This window comes from Vanessa tameamea, chromosome 17 (assembly GCF_037043105.1).
Source record: "Vanessa tameamea isolate UH-Manoa-2023 chromosome 17, ilVanTame1 primary haplotype, whole genome shotgun sequence".
NCBI classification, from domain to species: domain Eukaryota; kingdom Metazoa; phylum Arthropoda; class Insecta; order Lepidoptera; family Nymphalidae; genus Vanessa; species Vanessa tameamea.
In genome coordinates this window covers 6,436,561-6,459,968 of record NC_087325.1, presented here as the reverse complement: position 1 = coordinate 6,459,968, position 23,408 = coordinate 6,436,561, and the positions used below count along the sequence as shown (strand labels likewise).

General features: G+C 30.4%; 1 protein-coding gene across 2 annotated transcripts in view; it reads right to left on the bottom strand.

Annotated features, from left to right (window-relative positions):
* Nucleotides 1–12,102: 12,102 nt before the first annotated feature.
* Nucleotides 12,103–23,408, bottom strand: part of LOC113400342 (synaptotagmin-15-like) — a 77,776-nt gene continuing 66,470 nt past the window's right edge. For both annotated transcript variants that reach the window (XM_026639875.2, XM_026639874.2), the window contains exons 9-12: nt 21,608–21,775; nt 20,892–20,999; nt 20,362–20,578; nt 12,103–12,267 (exon numbers count right to left, since the gene is read on the bottom strand). In XM_026639875.2, the coding sequence (XP_026495660.1) occupies nt 12,140–12,267; nt 20,362–20,578; nt 20,892–20,999; nt 21,608–21,775 (621 nt within the window). In that variant the 3' untranslated portion in view covers nt 12,103–12,139. The remainder of the gene's footprint in view (nt 12,268–20,361; nt 20,579–20,891; nt 21,000–21,607; nt 21,776–23,408) is intronic.

Below are 23,408 nucleotides of genomic sequence, written 5' to 3'. Positions count from 1 at the left end.
GTGAAATATGAATTTTATTTACTTTCCGATCGCAGCGCCTACCTTCCGCATTTGAACCTCTTAGGAAGAGTTCAGTAACATGCACACGTAAAGAAGATTTTTATATATAAATATTTATACGGTATATTTATATATAATCAGGTATCAATAATAATAATTTGATAATAATATATTATGGCAATATGATTTCATGGTACGTAATCAGAACTCAATTAATTTATATATTTAGCCTTATAATTGAAATGTACATTATATTAGCTAAATTAACACGTCACATACACACATCACGCTAATCGCTCCTCCAATAGCGTGATGTTGATTTGTTCGTTTTTCAAAATCCTTCTTTCCGTTCATTCTTCCGCCTCCAGCTAACCTCTATCATTCTTCTCTCTTTGCAATCTATACTTTCATTTATGTATGTTTCGTTTTTCATTCATATCTTAAATTATGATTTATACGATATTTCATTCACCACCCACTGCGACATAAAATATTTCTGTAAACCGAGTATATAAAATATAATATTAAAGGTTAATTAAGACTAACTTAATTAAGTTTAAACATGTGTGAGCTATTCTGTAGGATTAAACTCGAACGCAGAACACAATTGTAGAAAGTCAAAAAGTTTGCGACATTACTTAGATATATTAGAATATTCTTAGTGTTCTGCTTGGTGGTAGGACTTTGTGTCCTCCTGGGTTAATTCATCATAATAATATTCTGCCGCCAAACAGCAATATTTAGTATTGTTGTGTTCCAAATTGAAAGAGCCATTGTAACTACAGGCACAAGGGACACGATAGTTTAGTTTTTAAGGTTGGTGTTCTTAAAGTGCCAATGTCTATAAAGTCAACCAACTAATTTTCAGTAAAAAAAGAATAGCTGCGCTGTTTAAAATTCACAAGTTCTGCGCTGTTTAATTTGATTAAAGTGCTTTTTAAATTATAAATTACATACAAGCACACTGTTGTAATCGAATCGCTTTCGGCGTCTTAAGAAACGTGTAATTACGTTAGTTCTACTCTCAAGATAAACACAGCTCTGTCAAAAGATTAAAGATAAAACCACTTTGTATGAAAATGATCCCGCTATCTATCAAGTTAACATTTAACGTCAAAAGGATTATCTAAAAATAATGCAAAGTGCAATAAACCGGCATGAATTTAATACGACGCGATAATCCATCAAAGTATAAAAAATCAACTGCATAAATTAGAGTAACAAGAATAAATCATTTTAAGCCGAATATATAAAAACTATTGTTACCGATTTTATGAAATGCGATACTATTATAAAGCCTCGCACCCACATACATACATAAGTTCTGGATCAATCGAACGTGTAGTGTCACATGCGAGTTGCACATTAGCGGACGATTCCACCGTGCTATTGTATTTGTCGCTTGAAGTTTAAGTAATAACGATATCATTAACTTTGCCTTTGTCTTCACTAAAGCAATTATAATAATGTTAGCTTTCAATTTATAATTTCTCTTAAGCATAATATCCCCGTCAAAATTTTATATTTTTCTCATTATACCTTATATTTGCAAAATTAATTCTTATACCAGGGAAAGTTGAAAATTTCAGGATCGTTTTATTAGTAATACTAAATTGGACTCGCTAATCTTCTTTGTCTCGTTAAACACGGACACCTAACACGGTTTTATTTCGGCTTATTAGTTAGTTGGATAGTTGGCGAAAGGATTTATATTTATTTTATACTGTTATTGAATATCCATATGAAAATTAAAAAAAATCACTTTAACAAAACATGACAAATAAAAAAAATCATTTAGTCAATATCTCAACTTCTGTTATGGAGAAATTTAAGCGTACGCTTATGAAGGTTAAGGAGGTCAATTATAAACACAAATTGGTCAATTGAAAACTGTGTGCTGGTTACCCAGCGATATTCGATTTAGTTTCACATTGTCCACTGAGTTACCGCGATTCTACATAAAATATATTTCCTTAATGAACATTTACTCAAATATTTAAAACACAAAATCACAAATATTTGTTTTCATTCAATATAATTAACAGAAATGTATTTGAACATTTTAATTAATTCATGTGACCCTATTTTATTACATAAATGAGGATTTTCTCACGACGTCTTCTTTCATCTTCTTTAGCACGTGAAAATTTAGTAAAAAAACACCGTTTTTATATAATAAAAAAAAACTGTCTCTGAGTTCAAACTGAATTTATAAATCTACATTTCTATTAGTACTACTTAATGTGTCTGATATGAGTATATGTATATAATACACAGTACTTACATATATATAATAAGCCTCTATATGCAGTATCATTACATTTAATGTAAATGATTATATTATTTTTAATATTATATCGCTTCAGATCCAAAGAACTTTCAACATTATATATATTCTCAAAGATGATAAGCTAAAATCGTTGCGCACATACTAAAGAGCTGTAATGTCTACTACACACATTGTTAGCCTTTGAGACGCCTTGGCCTAAAACTACTTCATTACAATGAAAATCAATAAATATCAATTTAGAAATTGAACATTAATTTACGATGATTATATTTTAATGTTTCATTGCCCAATGAAAGACATTTAATGAGACCTTATATGGGACGTTATACCCATCGCATAAAACGTTAATAACAGTTAATATAATAAGATCTAAGTATCTAAGATCGTTGCCGTGCAACGGATAAAGTTTTAAGATTTCCTGTTACTGTTATATATATGTATATTTATATCTCTAAGTTTTAATTTAATCCAACGAATTATTTACTAATTAAACACTCTAACAGTTTGTTGTCTCATTGTTTCCCCCTTTTCATTAAATGTAATTTAACTGTATTGGTATAGAAACGTTCAAAGTTGATTTCATTATGCAGCTCTTTGAAGTCAAATGATTTAACGAATAATAACAAGACGGCAAATTATCTATGATTATACGATGTATGTACGACAAAGGCACTAAATATCTTTTGTCTAAGAGAGTCAGTAGGGAATCGTATTTGTAGTTCGACGTAAAATCTATATACAAATCCGATGGCATATCTATCTTTAATGAATAAATAATCTTAATTAGACAATAATTATTTGGTGGTGTTACATTGTGCAACTCCGTCCACCCAACACACATTCTACCATCGGAGAGCTATGTATAGTATTGTGTTCAGATTTGAAGAGTGACCTAGAATAACTGTAGTTACATTAGCTGACTCAATCTTCAACTAAACTCACACAAGCACACAAAGCTCAAGGAAGATAACATAAAATAGAATAGTTCCTAAGATTGATGGGGATGTAAAAAAATTGTTTCTTACAATGCCAATATCCGTAGGCGGTGGTTTGATGACTTACCACCACAAACCACCACAAATAAAGAAATAAAAATCTGTACAATATAAATAAATAACGCTTTACATTGATCTATTTTGTTAAAGTTGTTTCTATATTATAATAAGGAAACAAAAGTAAAATCCGAGTACATATCTAACAATGAGAGAGAACTCCGATTTTACTTGATTTTCTTCAACCAATGTTATAACAAAGGGTATTATTACAAAGATCGTCAATGAGGTTTGAGTTGTTTATAAAGTCTAGATTTATTGTTAAGCAGAACAATGTTTAAAATAGTCTCGTTGGTTTTAATGGCTTGTCGGCTATACCTTTCCCATCGGATTATGAGGGTGAGGGAATAGACAGTGTGACCTGTGTTTGCGCAAACACTTGTACACTATAACACTTGTCCAGCGTAGTTGACTGGTCTGCCTTGGGGATTGCTTCATCGAAATTGGTCAGACATCATAATGTTTTTCTATATATATATTCGAGATGGTCGCATGATACCGAATATCTTTACCAAGAGCACAACTGAAAGTGCATGGTTACTTTTTGTTTATTATCCATGACGTATTCAACGGTGAAGGAAAACGCTGTGTGGAAACCTAAGTATATATTATTACAGAATGATACTTATTTACTAAATAATAAGAGAAAGAAAGATTCTATATACTTTTTACTAAACGACAAAAGTAATGAGAAGCACCATAATTTGAATACATTTTATTTATTCAAATAACATTTTAATACGTATATATTAATACCAAAAATGTTTGAATAACAATAATACCGAATGTATTTGAATATTATTTGTATATTCGATTGAAAATGTTATAGGTTAAAGTACACGAATGTAAAATTTACAAAATAAAAATAAGTTCTCCTATATGATATTGTATTAATTGAGATTTATTACTAAAATTTTGGGGACTGTTTGGGCCATTCTGTAATAACATATTTTGGGATGTGTCATCTGGGTTCCAATATCTATGTGCGATGTCATTTATTTTTATCTTCTAAATATTTCAGTTTTCAAAAGAAATGTTTTATTACGTCTGTTGTAAGTTGATTCTCGATGCCTGGCTCGTTGGTCTAGTTGCGTAGCACCTACCAGATCTCGTAGCCCAGGTTTGAAGCGTCGATTCAAGGCAATATAAGTTTATGCACTCTCGTTCCTCGGTAAGTACGTAAAACTGTTAGTCTTAACAGCTGACCAAAGTTAATTCCTATCGTATTACGTAGTTATTTGTTGTTACAAAATATTCTAATATTTTCTGACCTATAAAATAATTATAATACATCGTTACAAGTTTAGCGAAAACAAAAGCTAAAAGTTTTGTTATTATAACTTGATTAATATATTAATGAAGTCAATATTATTTGAAATTTAAAAATTTCAAATAATATTGACTTTTGAATTAATCTAAGGACTAAACTCTGTGTTGAGAAAATCTTGAAAGAAAAATCCAGTAAATTATTTCGAATTGACTCGGGATTTGACACCTTCATAGTGTGGAGCCTCAGAAACTATAACGACGTGACACTGACCATACCGTTTATATGAGCTCAGTAGACCCAAGATATATGATATATGTTTTTTGTTTGTTTAACAATATTTGTTTTTGGGTTTTGTTTCAGTTTCTAAGCATCAAAAAATTTGGAACCTATTCTTAAATCAAGAAGACGTAATAAAGCAATGGCTATCGAAGATTTAGTTAACAGAGAAAAGGATTTACTTTGAAAAAAAAAAACAGTGTTCTTTCGCCAGGCGAGCAAATATAGGTCGGCGAACGCGTAATACAAATTATGTGACATCACAAAGATGATCACAGACTCACACAATCTTATGCATCGCAGCGTGAACGTAGTGCACGAAATAGATCTGCTGAGCCTGTGCCTGTACTGAATCTTCCACGGCGATCACGAATACGTCGTGCTACTTTGACTGAAACGAAGTGTGCTGCTTTTAATTACAACAGTCGGATTAACAAGGCCCAAGAGCAAACACTTCACGTTTGTGGTGTGAATTTGGAAGAATCATGTTTTTCACACGGCCAACTTTATGTTGCCTGTTCCAGAGTCGGTACCCCCAGCCGTTTGTTTATTCACACTCAAAATGGATAAACCAAAAAAATTGTTTATCCAAATGTTTTGAATTAATTTTTTAAATAGCTAGCAATTAAGTAAATATATTTTTTTAAGAAATGAATCGATGTTCTAACTCATTTTTGTATTATATTACTTTATACGTAGCGAAGCACGTACCGGGTCGCTAGTTTATTATAAAATAAATTTAGTAAATGTCAGATTTTAATAAAAATAAATGTTTATTTTTACTTTATCGTTATTGAGAAAGTTTACTTTAAGTTTAAGAAAAAAGTATTAATTTATGTTTTATACAATTGTCTAAGTTTTATATTCAGAAATATACGTTACTAAGTTCGATTTTGCAAAGAATACTTCGATTTAAGTTGAATAGAATATATAATCAGGTTTCTTAAAATAAACTATAACTTCGTTTATTGGCATTTGAAAAAACCTAGATCCATCGGACACGCCTTTAGACTCGTTATTATTTTAAAAAACTATAATTAAGTGTTAATATTAATACATTTAGCTAACAACATTATTGACAAAGATTAATTATATCCACTTAAGTAAATTAAAAGTTCAGCGTAATTTTTTTACCTAATTAAATATAATGAACGTGTTATTATGCTACTAAAGTGGTGGGTGATTGAATTCAAGTTAAGTTTATTTTGAAAATGCTTCTTAGAATTTTTGTAAATAAAGTTACTGTAATAAAATATTTACTATGTAATCGGTTTTTAAAGTCATTTTTAAGCAATAACTTTCTTTGATATTCAATTCATATATTATAAATAATATAAAAATTATATTATATAGTATTATAAAATATATATATTATAATCATAACATAAAATAAACATAATCAGCCTGTAAATTTTCCCACTGCTGGGCTAAGGCCTCCTCTCCCGTTGAGGAGAAGGTTTGGAGCATATTCCACCACGCTGCTCCAATGCGGGTTGGTGGAATACACATGTGGCAGAATTTCGTTGAAATTAGACACATGTAGGTTTCCTCACGTTGTTTTCCTTCACCTCCGAGCACGAGATGAATTATAAACACAAATTAAGCACATGAAAACTCAGTGGTGCCTGCCTGGGTTTGAACCCGAAATCATCGGTTAAGATGCACGCGTTCTAACCACTGGGCCATCTCGGCTCGTATATATTATAGTAAAATAAAATTAAATTATCGAAATTTGTATTTGATATAATACTCGCATGCTTTATTATTATCTTTTGGTGTTTATTATTGCCTAACAATACCTCGTATATTGTTATTATATCATATATTGTAATTTATATTTCATAAACCCGTAGACTAAATAGACTATCCAATGACCATAGGAATATTGAAGTGTAATATTTTGTAAGATCGTTTGCAAACATATTATATTCTCCATTTCCTCACTTCCACCACACGGTTCAAAGATCGAGTACAAGACGCACGATTGTAAGCTCATGATCGTGTCACACACGGAAATGTAACACGACCATCTTTCTAAACTTGACGAATATTGATAATTTCTTATAAAAAAAAAAAAATAAAAAAAATAAATAAATAAATAAATAAATTATATAACGAATAGATGTTAATTAATTAATTAATTAACATCTATTCGTTATTTATTTTAATAAGAGTTAATTACTGTATGGGTAAGCTTAAGAATATATTTGGCATATTTTGTTTCCTATTTTTTATAACAAAGAATTCAGTAGTAAACTCATTTGATGTATGTATAACTTAACTTAGGCCCGTAAATCAGTATTTGATATTCAGGTAAATTATTGCATAAAAATCGTCTTTAGTCTACAATATACAAATTATAATGTACCATACCCGTAAGCAATTAAGTTATCGAATGAAAGTTAAAACTACATCAAATCGAGTACGTAGTTTGTTCGTCAGGTTGGTTATTCTAAAATAACCAAGCTGAACAGACACAGTTAACAACTTCGCTTTATACCTTTTGTCGATGTAAACATATCGCGTCCAGTTCTATATAAAGTTATTCCATATTTTATTTTGGAACTATTATCTTTTACCCGTCTTACAGTTGAGTGAACTGGCAGAAATCGCTACGTTAGGTAAAAACGTTATGCCCATTTCTTTTCCTCTCTTTCCCTTTCTCTCTGTCTCTTTCTATTATATATGTATTTTTTAATAATATTATTTAAATTTAATTTTTTTGGTATTGTCATATAATTATTCTCAAACGTTGTTAAATTATTTAATCGTGTCTGTAATTCAATGCATAATGTATAGATGAAGCATCTTCGTCCCAGCCGGGTCCCACGACATCTCTCGTTTTTTAATTAGACTCTTTAGCTCATTTTCTAAGAACTTTTACTAAGTTTACTATAGTATATGATTGCCTCCTTCAGATTTCTTAATAGACGTGACTCGGCTTAGTCTATTTTTAATGAATGCACTTTCATATTTGTCATCCTATTTGACTTCAGCTTTAGTCAGTAAAGATAAGAAAAAAAGATTAAGCGATATTTTATGACGACAATATTGAGCAGGGAAGATAAACAAAACATTTAAAAAAGACGGGAATTTATGTTCGAAATTATTTTATTTATAAGAGAATACTTGTACGAATTTAAATGTATGCAATAAAACTAAGCTAACACTACAAATTTCCTAGCAGGAAGTGACTAAATATTGGAAACCCTGAACTTGACTGAGGATTTTTTAATTAACTTGTGCTACATGACATACTTGACAAATTTCATGATTCTAGGTTAATGGGAAGTACCTGACAGGATTTGATTCCCTTGTGAGTGTTAAAATTAAATGGAGTATAAACGAATGTATTTTTGATTGCATTGACTTACAAATTTGATTTTTCAAGGGATTACAGATTTGAGTATATGATAATTTCAATTTGATACTTTCACGTGTTATTGAAAAAAAGGTTCTTGACGGACTACGAAGTGTTCCTACAAAAGTTTCGTGTTTCATTTTGAGGTACGGAACCCTAAATATATATACAATCAATTAACTCGAAGTCACCGTTTCTTTTCTTGGCCAAATACAATACTTACTCGAATATGATACTCAAATATGATTTCGTTGACTTTGGATGTTAATAATTATGACGTCATACAAAAATAATATTTAGATTTCTATTCTTGAATGCGAAGGAAAGCGCTAACATGTATATTACGTCAGAAATTTTGCGACACGTACATCCCATAACTATAATGGAAAACTTGGAAATTTACCCTATGAAAATGATAATTTCACTGCGTCACACATATGTTTAACGAACAGCTGGTTGCGACTGTACAATGATTGGCTATTCAATATTCTGACGGCGAACCTTCGTCGGTGTAGTAATTTGAAAATCGAAACGCCAGAGTAGGTAGTGTTGCTAATTAATTGACGTACTTACATTGTTTTAGAAACCAAAATAAGTCCTTTTTAGTACGAATATTGGTTAGGGTTTTTAAAATTAATCCTAAACAATATATTATTATATTACAACAATTTATTGTGGAGAAATAATAAATTATAATGCTACGACTGGATCCCATAGAGTATACAAATATACCTATAACGTATATTCTAACGTACGCATTGTGCAAACCCGTCTGAGTAGGTACCACCCACTCATCATATATTCTACCGTCAAGCAGCAATGCATAGTAGATATTATTGTGTTCCGGTTTGAAGGGTGAGTGAGCCAGTGCATAGGTACATGTTGTAGCAAAACAACTTAGCTTCCCAGGTTGGTGGCGAATTGTGTGATATAAGGAATGATTAATATTTCTGACCGCACCATTGTCTACGGGAGGTGGTGACTACTTACAATCAGGTGTTCCATTTGTTTCATCCTCCAATCTATTTCATTAAAAAAAATTATTAATATTAGGGTAGTTTTATTCTTGAGGTAGGATGATAAATAAAAGACGAATTTGCAGCCAACTTGGCGTTACACCATTTATTTGTTCGTTTGCACAATATTGAATGTATAACTACTACATACAATATTATAATATAATCTGATATAATATTATATTTAATTATCGAATATTTAATATATTTAAAATGTAAGTAAATATTTAGAATGATTGGTGTTTATCACAATATCCTATTTAATGATTATATGTTATATTATGTTATGGTCATAACGACGAAGAATGACAAAAAAAAATATCACAAGACAACTTTGTTAATTTAAATTAATATAATATATTAGGATGAATATATGTATATTTAATATTTCAACAATAATATATCGACACTACAAACATAAGTAAGCTTCGCCACGATAATCACTGGATTTACTTAAATAGTGTGTTTATTAAGGTTTATAAAAAATATAAAAGACTTATTTTAACTAAAAATTTATAGCAAATAAATAGAGATTTATAATAAAAATAAAATAAAGATTATTATCTCAAGTTGTTTTGAATGGATAATTACGGAAGAGCAACTATAAAGGAAGCTATGGTCAAATGAGTTTTATTTGAACGCACGGACTTTTCACGTCTCCACGTCAGTAATAGCGTGATGAAATATTCACGTCAGAGATTAAAGCATAATGAAAAAAATATATATATTTGACTATCTACTGGAAAACCCCAAATAATACCACTGTCGTCGAAAAATTTGATATCACAACAAAGGATTTTTTTAATTATTACTAAGTAGTAGTAAATTTTTTTTATTTTATTTATATTTTATGTGGTAAATAAAAAAGAGAGAAGAGAGAGAATAAAAAAGAGAGCTTACTCTTCGTGCGAAATCAAAAATAAAACTGTTTTATAAAATAAAAAGATTATGCTAGCTAGGAACTGTATAAAAATAACTCGCGGTGTCTTGTTGCCTTTGACATTTGACAGATTAATCCCAATTAATACTTGTAGTGTCTCATATATGTTTTTTATACAAACAATATATACATGGGATATTGTAGATATAAAAATAGTGATAACTTAAAAATATATATTGTAAATATAATGATGACTTTCTATACAAGATGTACTTGTTTCACAATAAAATTGATAAACTCCTTTGATACCTGTATATATTAATATGTTATTCTGTAATATATTATCTGTGTTAAGTAGATATGATGAAATTGTGATTATTATAAGACATTTGTACCTATATTATAGTATAATTTGAGTTTGATAACACAAATAACAATTATTTGAAAATAGATGCACAAAATGGTTATTTAACTGTTAAATAGCGATATTTTCGAAAAATGTATTAATAAATAAAACTTATACATCTATTATATTTTAATAGGTAATAAGCTGATTTTGTAATTTTAATAAATTATAAATAAATATGACCAACTACGACGAACAGCTATTGGGAGTTTCAGTTGAAAATATTTACACATTAATTAAGTCATGGTGGTTGTAAAAGTTATTTTAGTTCTAAAGTTTCTTGAGTTTAAGTTTAAATTCGTTTTGTAAACTAGAATAATGTTTGATTTCCCTTCAATCTACTATTAAATCCTTTGAAAGTTGAGTTAAACGTACGTTAAAATCGTATTATAGGTTATTGGATCAGATAATTGCAGACTAACACGATGTCCCATTCATCCTGAATTCGCACATTCGTGTTTTCGCTATATTTAGTCAAGTAAAAAGATCGATTATTTGCCTGGACGACTTCTCATCCGTATCTATTCTGCTGTATCTGATAGTCAGCGAAACTCAGACGGAAATTTCCACCTTAACGTATATATATTATATGTTTAAATTATTTATTATTAATAAAATAAAATGGCATATAAAATCTGATGCATTCGTTTTATGGATACGTAAATTATTATTTTAGGTTACTAGGAAAAAGTTTTTGGTTTAGTTACTTTGGAATAGTGGTCCATGGAAAGAAAGTTAAAATTTGACAAAAATAAATATGATTAATATGTGAGAATAGTATTCAAATTATGTTCAATAAAAATAATTAATAAAAAAAATATGATTATTGTGATATAATCAATATAATTTTAAAATTGTGCGCAATATAACGTAAATGTGGAAATAGATTTATTTAAATATATGCATTCAACATTTAAAACGTAGCTTACTAATTCTAATACAATAATTACTATGTAACATAATTAATTATTACAGTGAACATGAACTCTAAACAAAATGCATGAATTGCGTTGGCACAGTTCGCGCTCCGAGACATGCCCTGGAGTGAAATCGGGCTAGCAATTAGGAATTCGTAGCTGTTCGTGACGTAGTCGACTAGAAAATTGAACCACACGTCGATGCCCTGACATTTATCCTTGGCATTTATACGATGAGATAACTCAGCATGCATGGAATGGGTTTTTTGATAATTCGTTTAACAAACGTCCTTAATAGGGTTCTAATTTTTCAGAAATTATGAATTTGTTGCTTTAAGAAAATAAAATTGTCATTGATTAAAATCATCGAACAATTATTATTTTTTAATTACTTGGATTGAATTGGGTCTGTATGCATCGTAAAAAATACATTCATATAAATACGTTTGTGAGTTTCATAATAATCCAATACAAATCGCAACGACTGATTAATTAAAAATCCTAATGCCTAAATATCGTTAGGCAAAGGTTAAAAATTGAGAGTTGATCTTGATATAATTTAAAAGTTTACAAACTCAAAAATGTCTTCCAACGTCTATCGGCACCTACGTGAGGATAGGTACTTGTAACTTACATCTAAAAGATCGGTTGTCATTGGGCGTGATTGTTATCTAGTTTGTGAGTGGATGCCATTGTTTCACTTGTTCCATTGGACTTGATATCGCTGAATTCCAGTGCTGCAAGGCGCGTCCTCGTGCGAACATATACGAGCCCAGCACGAACTTCCCTAAAAGGCGATCTGAAAATATTAATGTTTTTTAATATATTGAAATGTGCATGTTTTTAACCTTTTTTAAATTCAATTAATAAGCTACCCGATTTATGTTTTGCCTACAATTTAGACTAATCTAATAAAATGTTTTTCTGTGACGTATACGTTTTATGCATATATTGATTTCCAAGAATACGCAATTCAAGCTTGTCACGTCATTAGATTAAACCAGTTGAAACTACATCTCGCGTGGAAATTGATTATATTACAGAATAATTTAAAATGTTACGTTAATTTAAGACCTCATATGGGGTTCAACTTTCGCGGGCTAGATACACCAAACTGCTTACAGAGCTCACTCTCGAACAGGCTATTTAGAACTGTTTATGCGAAAACAGTTTTCTCTTATATCTACTTTATTAATTATCATGGTGAAGCATACTTTAAGCCCAAACTGTACTCTCTTGAAATTAAAGGGGTATTCTGATGGTATCAAAAAATATGCAGAAACGCTTAAATAGATATCTACTGATTTCTATTCAATATCCCAAAAATAATGTTTCATGTTTCTAACTTAAAAAATGACGGACTTCCATATAAACGTTCAACCCCTATTTCACCCCCTTAAGGGTTAAATTTCCAAAATTCCTTTCTTAGTGGGTGTCTACTAAATAAAACGATCCTAATTTCAACCTCACCAAATTTCAAGGCCCTAACTTCAATAGTTTACGCTCGCCGATGATGAATCAGTCAGTCAGGACTTGTTATTTTATATATATAGATAATATAGCAATATTCTAATATCTCCTCCGAAATGCTCCACATCTTCTGGTATAAGCTTAGATTTAGTAATTTTTTTTAATTACGCCTCGGATAAAAAAAGGCAGATGTTCTGGGCGAAACATTATTGTGAAACAACAAAAGCGAATACAAATTCCCGTTATAGATCTGATCACTAATGAGCGCTCTGTATATTAAATTATCGGCGTGCCTTAACATATATAAACTAATATGTGTGATGCCGTCTTTATTATATTATTCATTTCACGCCCACTAAAACATCTCGTAAGTACGAGCATCACTTCTACTAATGCACAATTTAGCGTAGGGGTGGGGGGGGGGGTCTTATTGAGTGATTATATGTACATACAACGTAATAGTCATTTTGTTCACATATAATAATAAAACCGTTTTGATAAACAAGCAGAAGTCTCCTCTATTAGTATATATAATTTATCAATATAATTTTGAAGATTTATTAAAATTGATTTTAAAAATACAATGTTACAAGTTATTACGCATACCTGTTTTTAACTTGGTTGGTTAGTATAGTTGTGTAACCCAGGTGGGCGGGTGGTCTGTACCACTTACTCATCAATTATTCTGCAGTCAAATAGAGCTAATTTGTATTCTTGAAAGATGAGTGTGCTAGTGTAATTACAGTCACAAGCGATAAAGCATATTAGTTCCTACTGTTGTCGGTGTATCTGTTGTAATAAAAATCTTTCGTGAATCTTCATTTCAGTATATGTGCTACGGCCATTTTTTATTTAATCAATAAATATATATACTAGAAAGTTCTATGTATCTAACGATATGTATTTAACGTGATTTATTTGTAATGTTCATATTGATGAAATTTTATCGACACGGTGACATTAACCTCTGCAAATAATTCACGTTATTTTTAAGTCCTATGAATTTTAAAGGTGAAATCTTCGGGCTTTCACTATGCTGACATATATGATGTAGTACATTAAGATTACAAATTCATTGTTATATTTTTGTATTTAAACGAATATTTTTAACATGTCTTGGGCTGTTAAATAGATTGATAATGTTATTTCCCATAAAAAGATCCTATTCACATGGGACAAAGTTAAAATAGGGGGAACTAAGTGAGTTATTTACGTCTCACGTGACGTGCATACTTGAGGCTTTTTCTCGTAAGGTTTGTTAATAGATAAGGTCATTTTATGAGTTCATTTTTTACGATATTATTTAAGTACGGTCTTATATTAAAAACCCGATGAAAAAACTTTGTGGTAAGTCTTTCTACCTATATGCCCGCTTGGATAAACTCATATCCCATATAAATAGTAATATTTGTTAGTGCCGTGTTCCGGTTCGATTGGTGAGTAAGTAAGTGTAAATACAGGCACGAGGAATATATGAGTAATATATTTGTTCCCACAGTTGGTAGCCTTGGCAAAGTCAGGAGTGGCTTATATTTCTCACAATGCCAATCTCTATGGGCGGTGGTGATCACTTACTACCCAGGTGTCCCATTTGCCAGTCTACCTAAATATATGAATAAAAAAAAAAACACTGATTTTGACAAAAAGTCTTGGTTTCAATAAGTTAAGCAAATATTTTTTTTAACTATCTCCAAACTCGATGGACGATATGTAAACTTCATAGAAGATAGATGATATTTTAAAATATAAAATTTGTTTGATTTAGAAGAATTGATGTACGATTCTATGTATCCATAAATATACTACTAAGCTTCGTGTTGAGCTGCGTGTTGGACTACGCTGTACCTTTACCCTTTTTTTTCTCAAACATGAGAGCATTTGCTAAGCATATTAATGTTCCATTTTTAAAGCTTGCTTTTTTCTTAGTTTTATATATTGCATATCGTTTTTACATTCTTGTTGTTTCTTTGTTGTATAAGTTCTGATGTACGGAAAAAATACATCTCCCCATAAAAAATATTTATTAATCTATAATGTATTTATAATTTGTTTTAATTCTTTTTATTACATTACTTTTACATTAGCAGCCGGTAAATTTCCCATTGGGCTAAGGCCTCCTCTCCCTTGAGGAGAAGGTTTGGAGCATATTCCACCACGCTGCTCCAATGCGGATTGGTGGAATACACGTGTGGTAGAATTTCGTTGAAATTTTCCTCACGATGTTTTCCTTCACCGCCGAGCACGAGATGAATTATAAACACAAATTAAGCACACAATTTTGAACCCTAAATCATCGGTTAAGATGCACGCGTTCTAACCATTGGGCCATCTCGGCTCAATTATTTTTATTTATTTAGTGTAATTTTATATAAAATCATATATATTAATAAATAAAAAAGGTGTACACATATAAGAATCAATACAGAGGCTAACGATAAAAACATTAAGTACCATCACATTATACATTTATATTGTGAATATCTTTGTATAACGAATAGAGATTATACATTGTAAAAATTCGAACGAAACTTGAATGGCACAATGGTAAGAATACGTGAGCCAAAGATGCAAGATCGAATAAAGTCCAAATTAATATTCATATGCTTAATTTTTTCTTGGTATATTCTCGGCGGCGTTGGACAACGTCACGGAATCGGAAATATTGGATAATAATCAGTGATATGTCTATCCAAAAAAATCCTTTGAAGAGGCGAGGCATTTATCCAGCAGATATTTACTTCAATTTACTTTGAAGTAGCGACACATTAAAATGTAATCCTATTAGACTTTACTTATTCATAGAAGCGATGAGACTACTACAAAAAATAACACGAGCACACTGAGGTCCGTTACACAGAAGCCATTTGCAATACCTAATCTGTGAAATGGGTCATTAACGCAGGTGACGTATATCATCCCAGCTATTTTCCTTTCAGAAGATAATCTTGAGTTGATGACGTGGACGACGTTAATAATAATTTAATTAACATTTCAACTGCGATAAAGGGAAAAGTTAATAAATACACTGACGATGATATGAATATATATATAAAATGGTATAAATTTTAATAAACAAGTATTTAATTTACGGAATATTATGAAGTAAATGAATTTCTATCTGTCCTTTATATCTTGTTTTTCGTACTGCGTCAAATTAAAGTACGAAACAGATATTAACAAATGTACTGAAATGTTTTATTATTAAGTTGTTTTTGAACGTATATTGTAATTTACATTAAATTTGTCTACGTCTGATTTAGATGTATATATATTATACCTGCAAGGTTAATACTTATAGTATTTAACATGTTGGACCAGCGATATAATGATTACAAATTAGAATATTTATTAAAGTATTTATTAATGAATATTTGGTTTAATAACAATAATTGAATTTATTTTTTTGTTTCCAAATTTGAAATATATCTTTCGAATTACTTATAATAATTGGTAAAATTAATTTGCTTTGCTTGACACTGATTCAAATCATTTAACCGAGTTCATCGAGAGATTGAAATTCTCTTCAAATTTAGGATATTCGGATCCACAGAGGTAGGATTACAGCAGAGACGAGCGAATTTCTATTAAGTTACTAACCAAGATCAATGTCTTCTAATCAACGTCTTTAGATGAGGCTGAAACTAGATTGCATAAACTCTTAAAATAATTATGCATGAACAAAATTTTCTATAAGTTTTTGTAGTAGTATGTACACAAATTATTCCTACATTAGCAACCCTTAAATTTCCCACTGCTGGGCTAAGGTTTCCTCTCCCTTTAAGGAGAAGGTTAGGAGCAGGTTTCCTCACGAGTTTTTGCTTCACTGCCGAGCACGAGATGAATTATAAACACAAATCATCGGTTAAGATGCACGCGTTCTCACCACTGAGCCATCTCCGCTCTTTTTCAATTATTTGCAATTATTCTTATTAATTTCAAATAAATGATGGTCAAAAATGAAAATTAATCGAACTGAGATCCTATTGTTTAGGAATCGTTTAAAAAGGCCCGTTTACTCTCACTCAATTAGTAAAAATGAACTAATTCATAAAAAAAGATCGGGTATAAATGTTATGAAAATAGTATTTGTAGACCTATTAATGAATAAAAAACGAAGACAGTTTGGTCTTGTAATTATTATTTTTACACTTTCACAAAGCAAAATAAGTCAGTGGATGTTGACCTGCCATTAGAACATCACAGTGGTATGTGTGCGGGAGTCCGCCACTCCCGCCATAATCTCGACCAGAAGCATAGCATGAAAAAATTGGTTAAAAGTCGTATAAAAGTCCACTAGCGATTCCTGCTAAAAAAAATCAAGGATTATCAGAAAATAAATAAATATTAATTCGGAAGAATTATACAAACGGTTGGCATAAAAATACTATTTAAAAGCTTTAATCTCTAAGTTTGTTAAATTAAATTAGGTTTTTATTTAAAGAACAAAATTAAACATTTAGTTTAACCGCTGATCGTTCCCTAAAATTTAATTTTCTATAAAATCAATTTTAAGATTGCCAATATTTACAAGCTGATTAATGAAATTATTTTACCCGCTTACTAGAAGCTAAAATTACATTGTTTGCTTGTAAAATTTTGTGTTATATTTATTATAATAAAATTTGTTGAACTCCGACTTACAACCGAAATGAAAGTATTATATAAAACTTTATTTTAGCTGATTAAATAATCTATATTAATAATTTCGTGCAGGTCTACGCTAACACACAAATATAGATCAAAACACAATTATGGATCGTTAAAACCTAATTATTTTTTAGTCGATAACATAATATATATATCCGCAAAATTCGAAGATATTACGATATTAAATCCATAAAATTCAATGACATATCAACGGGCGGCCATGTTTGACGTTTACGGATGCATTAAGAAAGTGTTTTCCAAGTAATAATTTCGTGCAGGGGAACGGTAGATTCGATAAAAACTTAAATTATAGATCAACGTTTATGACAAAGTTATATGAAAAGTAAAGGATAAAACGTATTTGTTTAGATCTATTTATGTTACCCGAGCGAAGCCGGATTTTCATCTGGTATTATATATTTTTGTTATAGCAATTAGTATTCCATTAACAATATAATTGTGACTGAAATTTCCATTCGATTTGATGATACCGACATGTCATGCTTAATTCATCTATCAATTATACTGACATTTATATCTGAATTCGTAAAACCACATTTGTATCACAGTTATAATTTGTCTGTGTGTATTTAACAATATACACAGATACAAGATACATTGAATGAATGATATGGCTTAATTAATATAACATAATTAATATAACATGATTAATTGCAGTGCATGATATTTTTCCACAACGATGATGGAAAAGGTGAATCCGTATAGGATTTCTAGTAAAGCTGTGTTAAACAGAATGAAAAATATAAACTAAATAAGCTGCTTCTAATCTTGTGTAGCACATGTTGTGTTAGATTTCGTAGAACTGCTACAGAAGCGTAGCGTTATGTTAGCCGATATTAAGTGAAACTTTCTTTTGTTATTATTATTACTCTTCATTTATGAACTTAAAGGTTTAAGACAATTTGTGAACTTAACCCGTAAAGGCTAGGTAATAACATTTCTAAAATTACGTTTTGTAGTTTAAAGCCTAGACGTAGTGAATTACTAAAGTTCTGCTAAAATTGATGTCTGAAAGTGAATTACTATGTTATTTACACAAACTTGTCAGGTCGTAAACTTTATTTTAAGTTGCAAAGTAATCGCTTTGGCAAATTCGCAATGGTCGTTATCTCGCTAGGGTTCCCTTGTAGGTAGATAACGTATGTTGTAAGTTTGGATTATTATTACTTCACACCTTCAGAAATGAGACACAATGTATGGACATGAGGGAGTTAAACGTGGAAATTGGTCACGTACTAGTGTATACAACTGTATTCAATTACATAATAGGTAACACTATTTGTGAAACAATTTGCATTTGCAGACATAAAAAGTCAATAAATCGATCGTGTGAGTATGAAATTTTAAGTTTGACGTGACATATTCTAGCTTCGTTCGTCTCACCTTGTTCACTTTGTAATTCTCCTTCCTACTGTGTGACGTCAATTTAATAAAATTTTCAAGCACCTTTATATTCTGCTTCGAATATACAATACACTGCTAACGAGCAGTAAAATAATAAGCAAATAAAGAATAATAAATAAAATACTTTTCTTTATAAATGTATCCGTAACATTGACACATCATAACAACATTTAATTGTTTTTTTAAATATAGAATATTTTCTCGGAAAATTAAGAATAAAGCCTATGAAATAACAATGTAATAGAATGGAAAATTATTAATTTATTTAAATGCATTCAAATACGGACTTAATTCTTAAGGCGTTCTCTATCCGCTCACAATAAACATGCAACAATGAAATATATGTTAAATAGATTTTAATCTTAACCGGTAAAAGTCAAACGTATCAGAGTTATGTATTTGAATTTTAAAACAACCTTGTAATAAATTTACAAACTTTATACAATAATATTATGTAATAATTTAAGCGTGCTAGATTCATAATATATTTTTTACAAATTATATTGGATAAACTTCATTATTTAAGTTAAATACAATCTAATTCTAGAATTTATTTTATATTAGAATTATGTATAAGATTGAAATTAAAAAAATATATTTATTTTAATTTCAATCTTATACAAGACAAGAGACCCGCATTCTAGGCATTAAATAAAATAAATCAACGGCTTTCAACGACGGACGATTCCGTTTCAATTGGTCATAGTCTCTTACCATATACCAGAAAAAATAGGTATAGAAGAATATTTATTACATGAAACAAAAACAGATTTCAGCTTAAGATTAAAGAAAGCCAGTAAAAAAATATAAATACATATTATTATTTACGTGATGGAATTTCATGTATGACAAGCCTGAATCACATCGATATTTTCTATGACAATTGTTATATATTCAATTATCTATTAAATATATCATCTAACGTCTAGTTGTACTACTCCGAATAAATATTCCCGATACATTTATAATTTCTATAGAATAAATAAATATCGGACACCATCACATACATTACTCTGATCCCAATGTAAGTAGCTAAAGCACTTGTGTTATGGAAAATCAAAAGTAAGGACGGTACCACAAACAGCCAGACCCAAGAAAACATAGAAAACTAATGAAATTTTTCTACATCCAACCCGGGACCTAGGAGTGGTTCACCCGTGAAAATCTGTAGAATCATGTTTCATATACAACATTGGCGACCTTGAGAGAAAACTAAATACTCTCGTATCATAAGCTCAGTTGCCTTCTGATTTTGTGCTTACTGACTTATTGTTAGGTTTCAGTAGTAAGTTTGTTGTTCAATATAAATTATATAAATTTATTGATTCTTTAATTTGATTTAAAAAGCTACCTTTGGCATAAACGGAGTGTGGTTGCAGAGCCTGTACGGTGACGCTGGTGGTATGTAGTTCATCCGCCCGCAGTCGGAAGTGAAAGCACTCAGAAATGAGGGCTGTGCCATCTTCGGAAACTTCTACGGCAGCGGTGCGACGTGCTCTAACACCGCGGCACGCTCGCTCTTGTGTGACACGTGCCACAACTTCGCGCTTGCTTGATGATGGATCCAGCTAATAATAAGTTCGCCAACTTGTTTATTATAATAATTATAACTGGAGTCAAAATCTATGAATACATTATGACTTGAATGTTCGAACCTCCTTGGGAATGAGTTGCACTTCAAATCATTGTTTCGAATTAAATATGAAATGCAATAAACTATAATAAAAATGTACGATTGAAATAACACTTTATTTATTTTATAATTTCTATTATATGTTTTATTTAAATTGCTGCATTCGAAAAATTACATGGGTTAACGTATAGTACTAACATATAGTATTTGGGCTGGAAAATAGATAATACGGAAATGGATGAACTGACCTTTAGGTTTCGTGCTTCTATTACTGTAACAGTGAGTCGATTCAGATTTTCATTATAGAGTAACGACACTTGCACTTCTCCCAAATCTGATGTCGGATCCTGAATTTCCTGTCAAACATAAATATAAAATGATATCCCTAAAACCAGAATAGACTAATATAATATAAAAATTGCTTATAAAATAATATAACCGTGAAGAAAGTTGTTCAATATATTTGCAAACATTCCCTTGAGTTTTGAGGGTCAGCAAGCGAAAACAAAAGCCGAGGCAATTTAAATATTTATTTTACGCATCAAACGATTCTATCACAACGATGTTCTTGATTGCCTTGACAATGTATGATCAAATTTATCTAGAGATTCACATTTTTGGCATTATTTGCTTTTCACTAAAAATTTAACATAAATGTATACTTTCTTAAAATCATCCATAACAAAAACATTTGAGTGGAAATTTAAAAACAAAAATTCAATAAACATTACTTAACAGGAATTTTTGAATCGTCATAGTTTAAATTATTTAACTGTATAAATTATATCCGGTTTGGAAGATGCAAACGATAAAAATTAATGCGAAATTCAATAATTAATTTTGTAAACCGATTAATTTGAAAATGAAGCAATGAAATTATTTTAGTTATTTACATAGAAGTTCTCTCACTACTCAACATAACTTGCATAAGTTATAAATGAGATTAAAAATTTAAAAAACGTACCTTTTCAATATCTAATTTGTAAAGTTGGGGCTCTTCATCAGGAGCAACTCCTTCCAGTTCGCTGAGTGGTAGGATTATATGTCCTATCAGTTGCTTGTTCCTACCAACTCTCCCCGTGTCATGGACCGAAAGCTTCAGCGTCAAACTTTCTAATTTACCTGGTGGGATCTGTTGATAATTTTTTTGATATGAAATGATAATATTTTCTTTTTAAAGGTTGTATTTGGTAGTTTCGATACAACTACTTTGTTTATAGAAACTTCCACATGAGTCTTTAATACTGAGGCAACATATGAACCCCTGAAATTTAAAGTAATTAATGGCTTTTACAAAGTGGACATAATAAACAATTCATGTTAGATTTAAAATTATAAGAGATGTCGAACTGTTAGAAATATAACGATATATATATTACAAATATTTATAATATCAAACTCTTTAAGTTAACCTATACCGAGTACGACTAATCGATGTAGCTGGGTATCTACTTTCTATAAGCCATGAAAATAATATAAGATTTAAAAGGTTTAGGCAATACATAGTCAAGATGAATCATTTAGGAAAGGAATAAAAAAAAAATTGTATCTTTATTTATTTCCATTGATCTCTTTTTTTGACTAATTGTTACGTTTTTGAACTTATCATCCCTCGAGCAATGTTTACAGCGGTAAAGTCTTTTGTTAAAAATAATATAATTATAAATGCGAAAGTAACTCTGTCTGTTACCTCTTCACGCTTAAACTGTTGAACCGATGTTCCTGGAACTGAATTGAAGTCCCAGAAAAAGAAATAGGTTACTTTATTTAATTTAAACCTCGAGGGGATAACATGGGAGGTGACGATTTCTGTGCTATAGGTAAAGTTTTATAAATTTCGCGTGGGCGAAGACGCAGTTACAGCTAGTTTATGATATATTTATATAATACGCAAATATATTGTGATTTAAAAAATACCCTGTTTATACTAGAAGAAGGCAGTTTTTGTAATGTCTTATTAAAAAAAACTACAATATTTTTGGTGTGTAATATTATTAGTACCTACACTTCACCAGTTTTCGTAGTTTTACTTTAAATAAGCGAATTTCATTTCCTTGCATATAATACAAGGAATATTCGTGAACTCCATTTAATGGTGGTGATGCTCAAAATTAAGCCGTACTCAGCTGATTGGTTTGAGTGTCGCTTCTATTAGCGGACGTGAATATTATATGCTTAAGTTAAAACAAGGCGTCGACTTGACAACAATGGTTCTTGCTAGTAACCGTCGATCTTAAATCGATATACGAGATATACTCGTAACCTTACTATCAGTTATACATTAGCAGCCTGTAAATTTCCCACTGCTGGGCTCTCTCCCTTTGAGGAGAAGGTTTGGAGCATATTCCACCACGCTGCTCCAAAACGGGTTGGTGGAATACACATGTGTCAGAATTTCGTTCAAATTAGATACGTGCAGGTTTCCGCACGATGTTTTCCTTCACAGCCGAGCATGAGATGAATTATAAACACAAATTAAGCACATGAAAATACAGTGGTGCCTGTCTGGGTTTGAACCCGAAATCATCGGTTAAGATGCACCGCCGAGATGGCCCAGTGTTCTTACCACTGGGCCATCTCGGCTGTCAGTTTATGTTTAACAATATAAAATATACTTTTTTTATAAAATGAGGCAATGATTTTTCGATATTTAGATTTAAATCGATATTTTATATTGAAATTAATAAAAATAATATATCAAATAAAATCGATATTAATTGTTAAAAGGTTAAAAGTTGAATGTTTTTATATTACGTAAATAATAA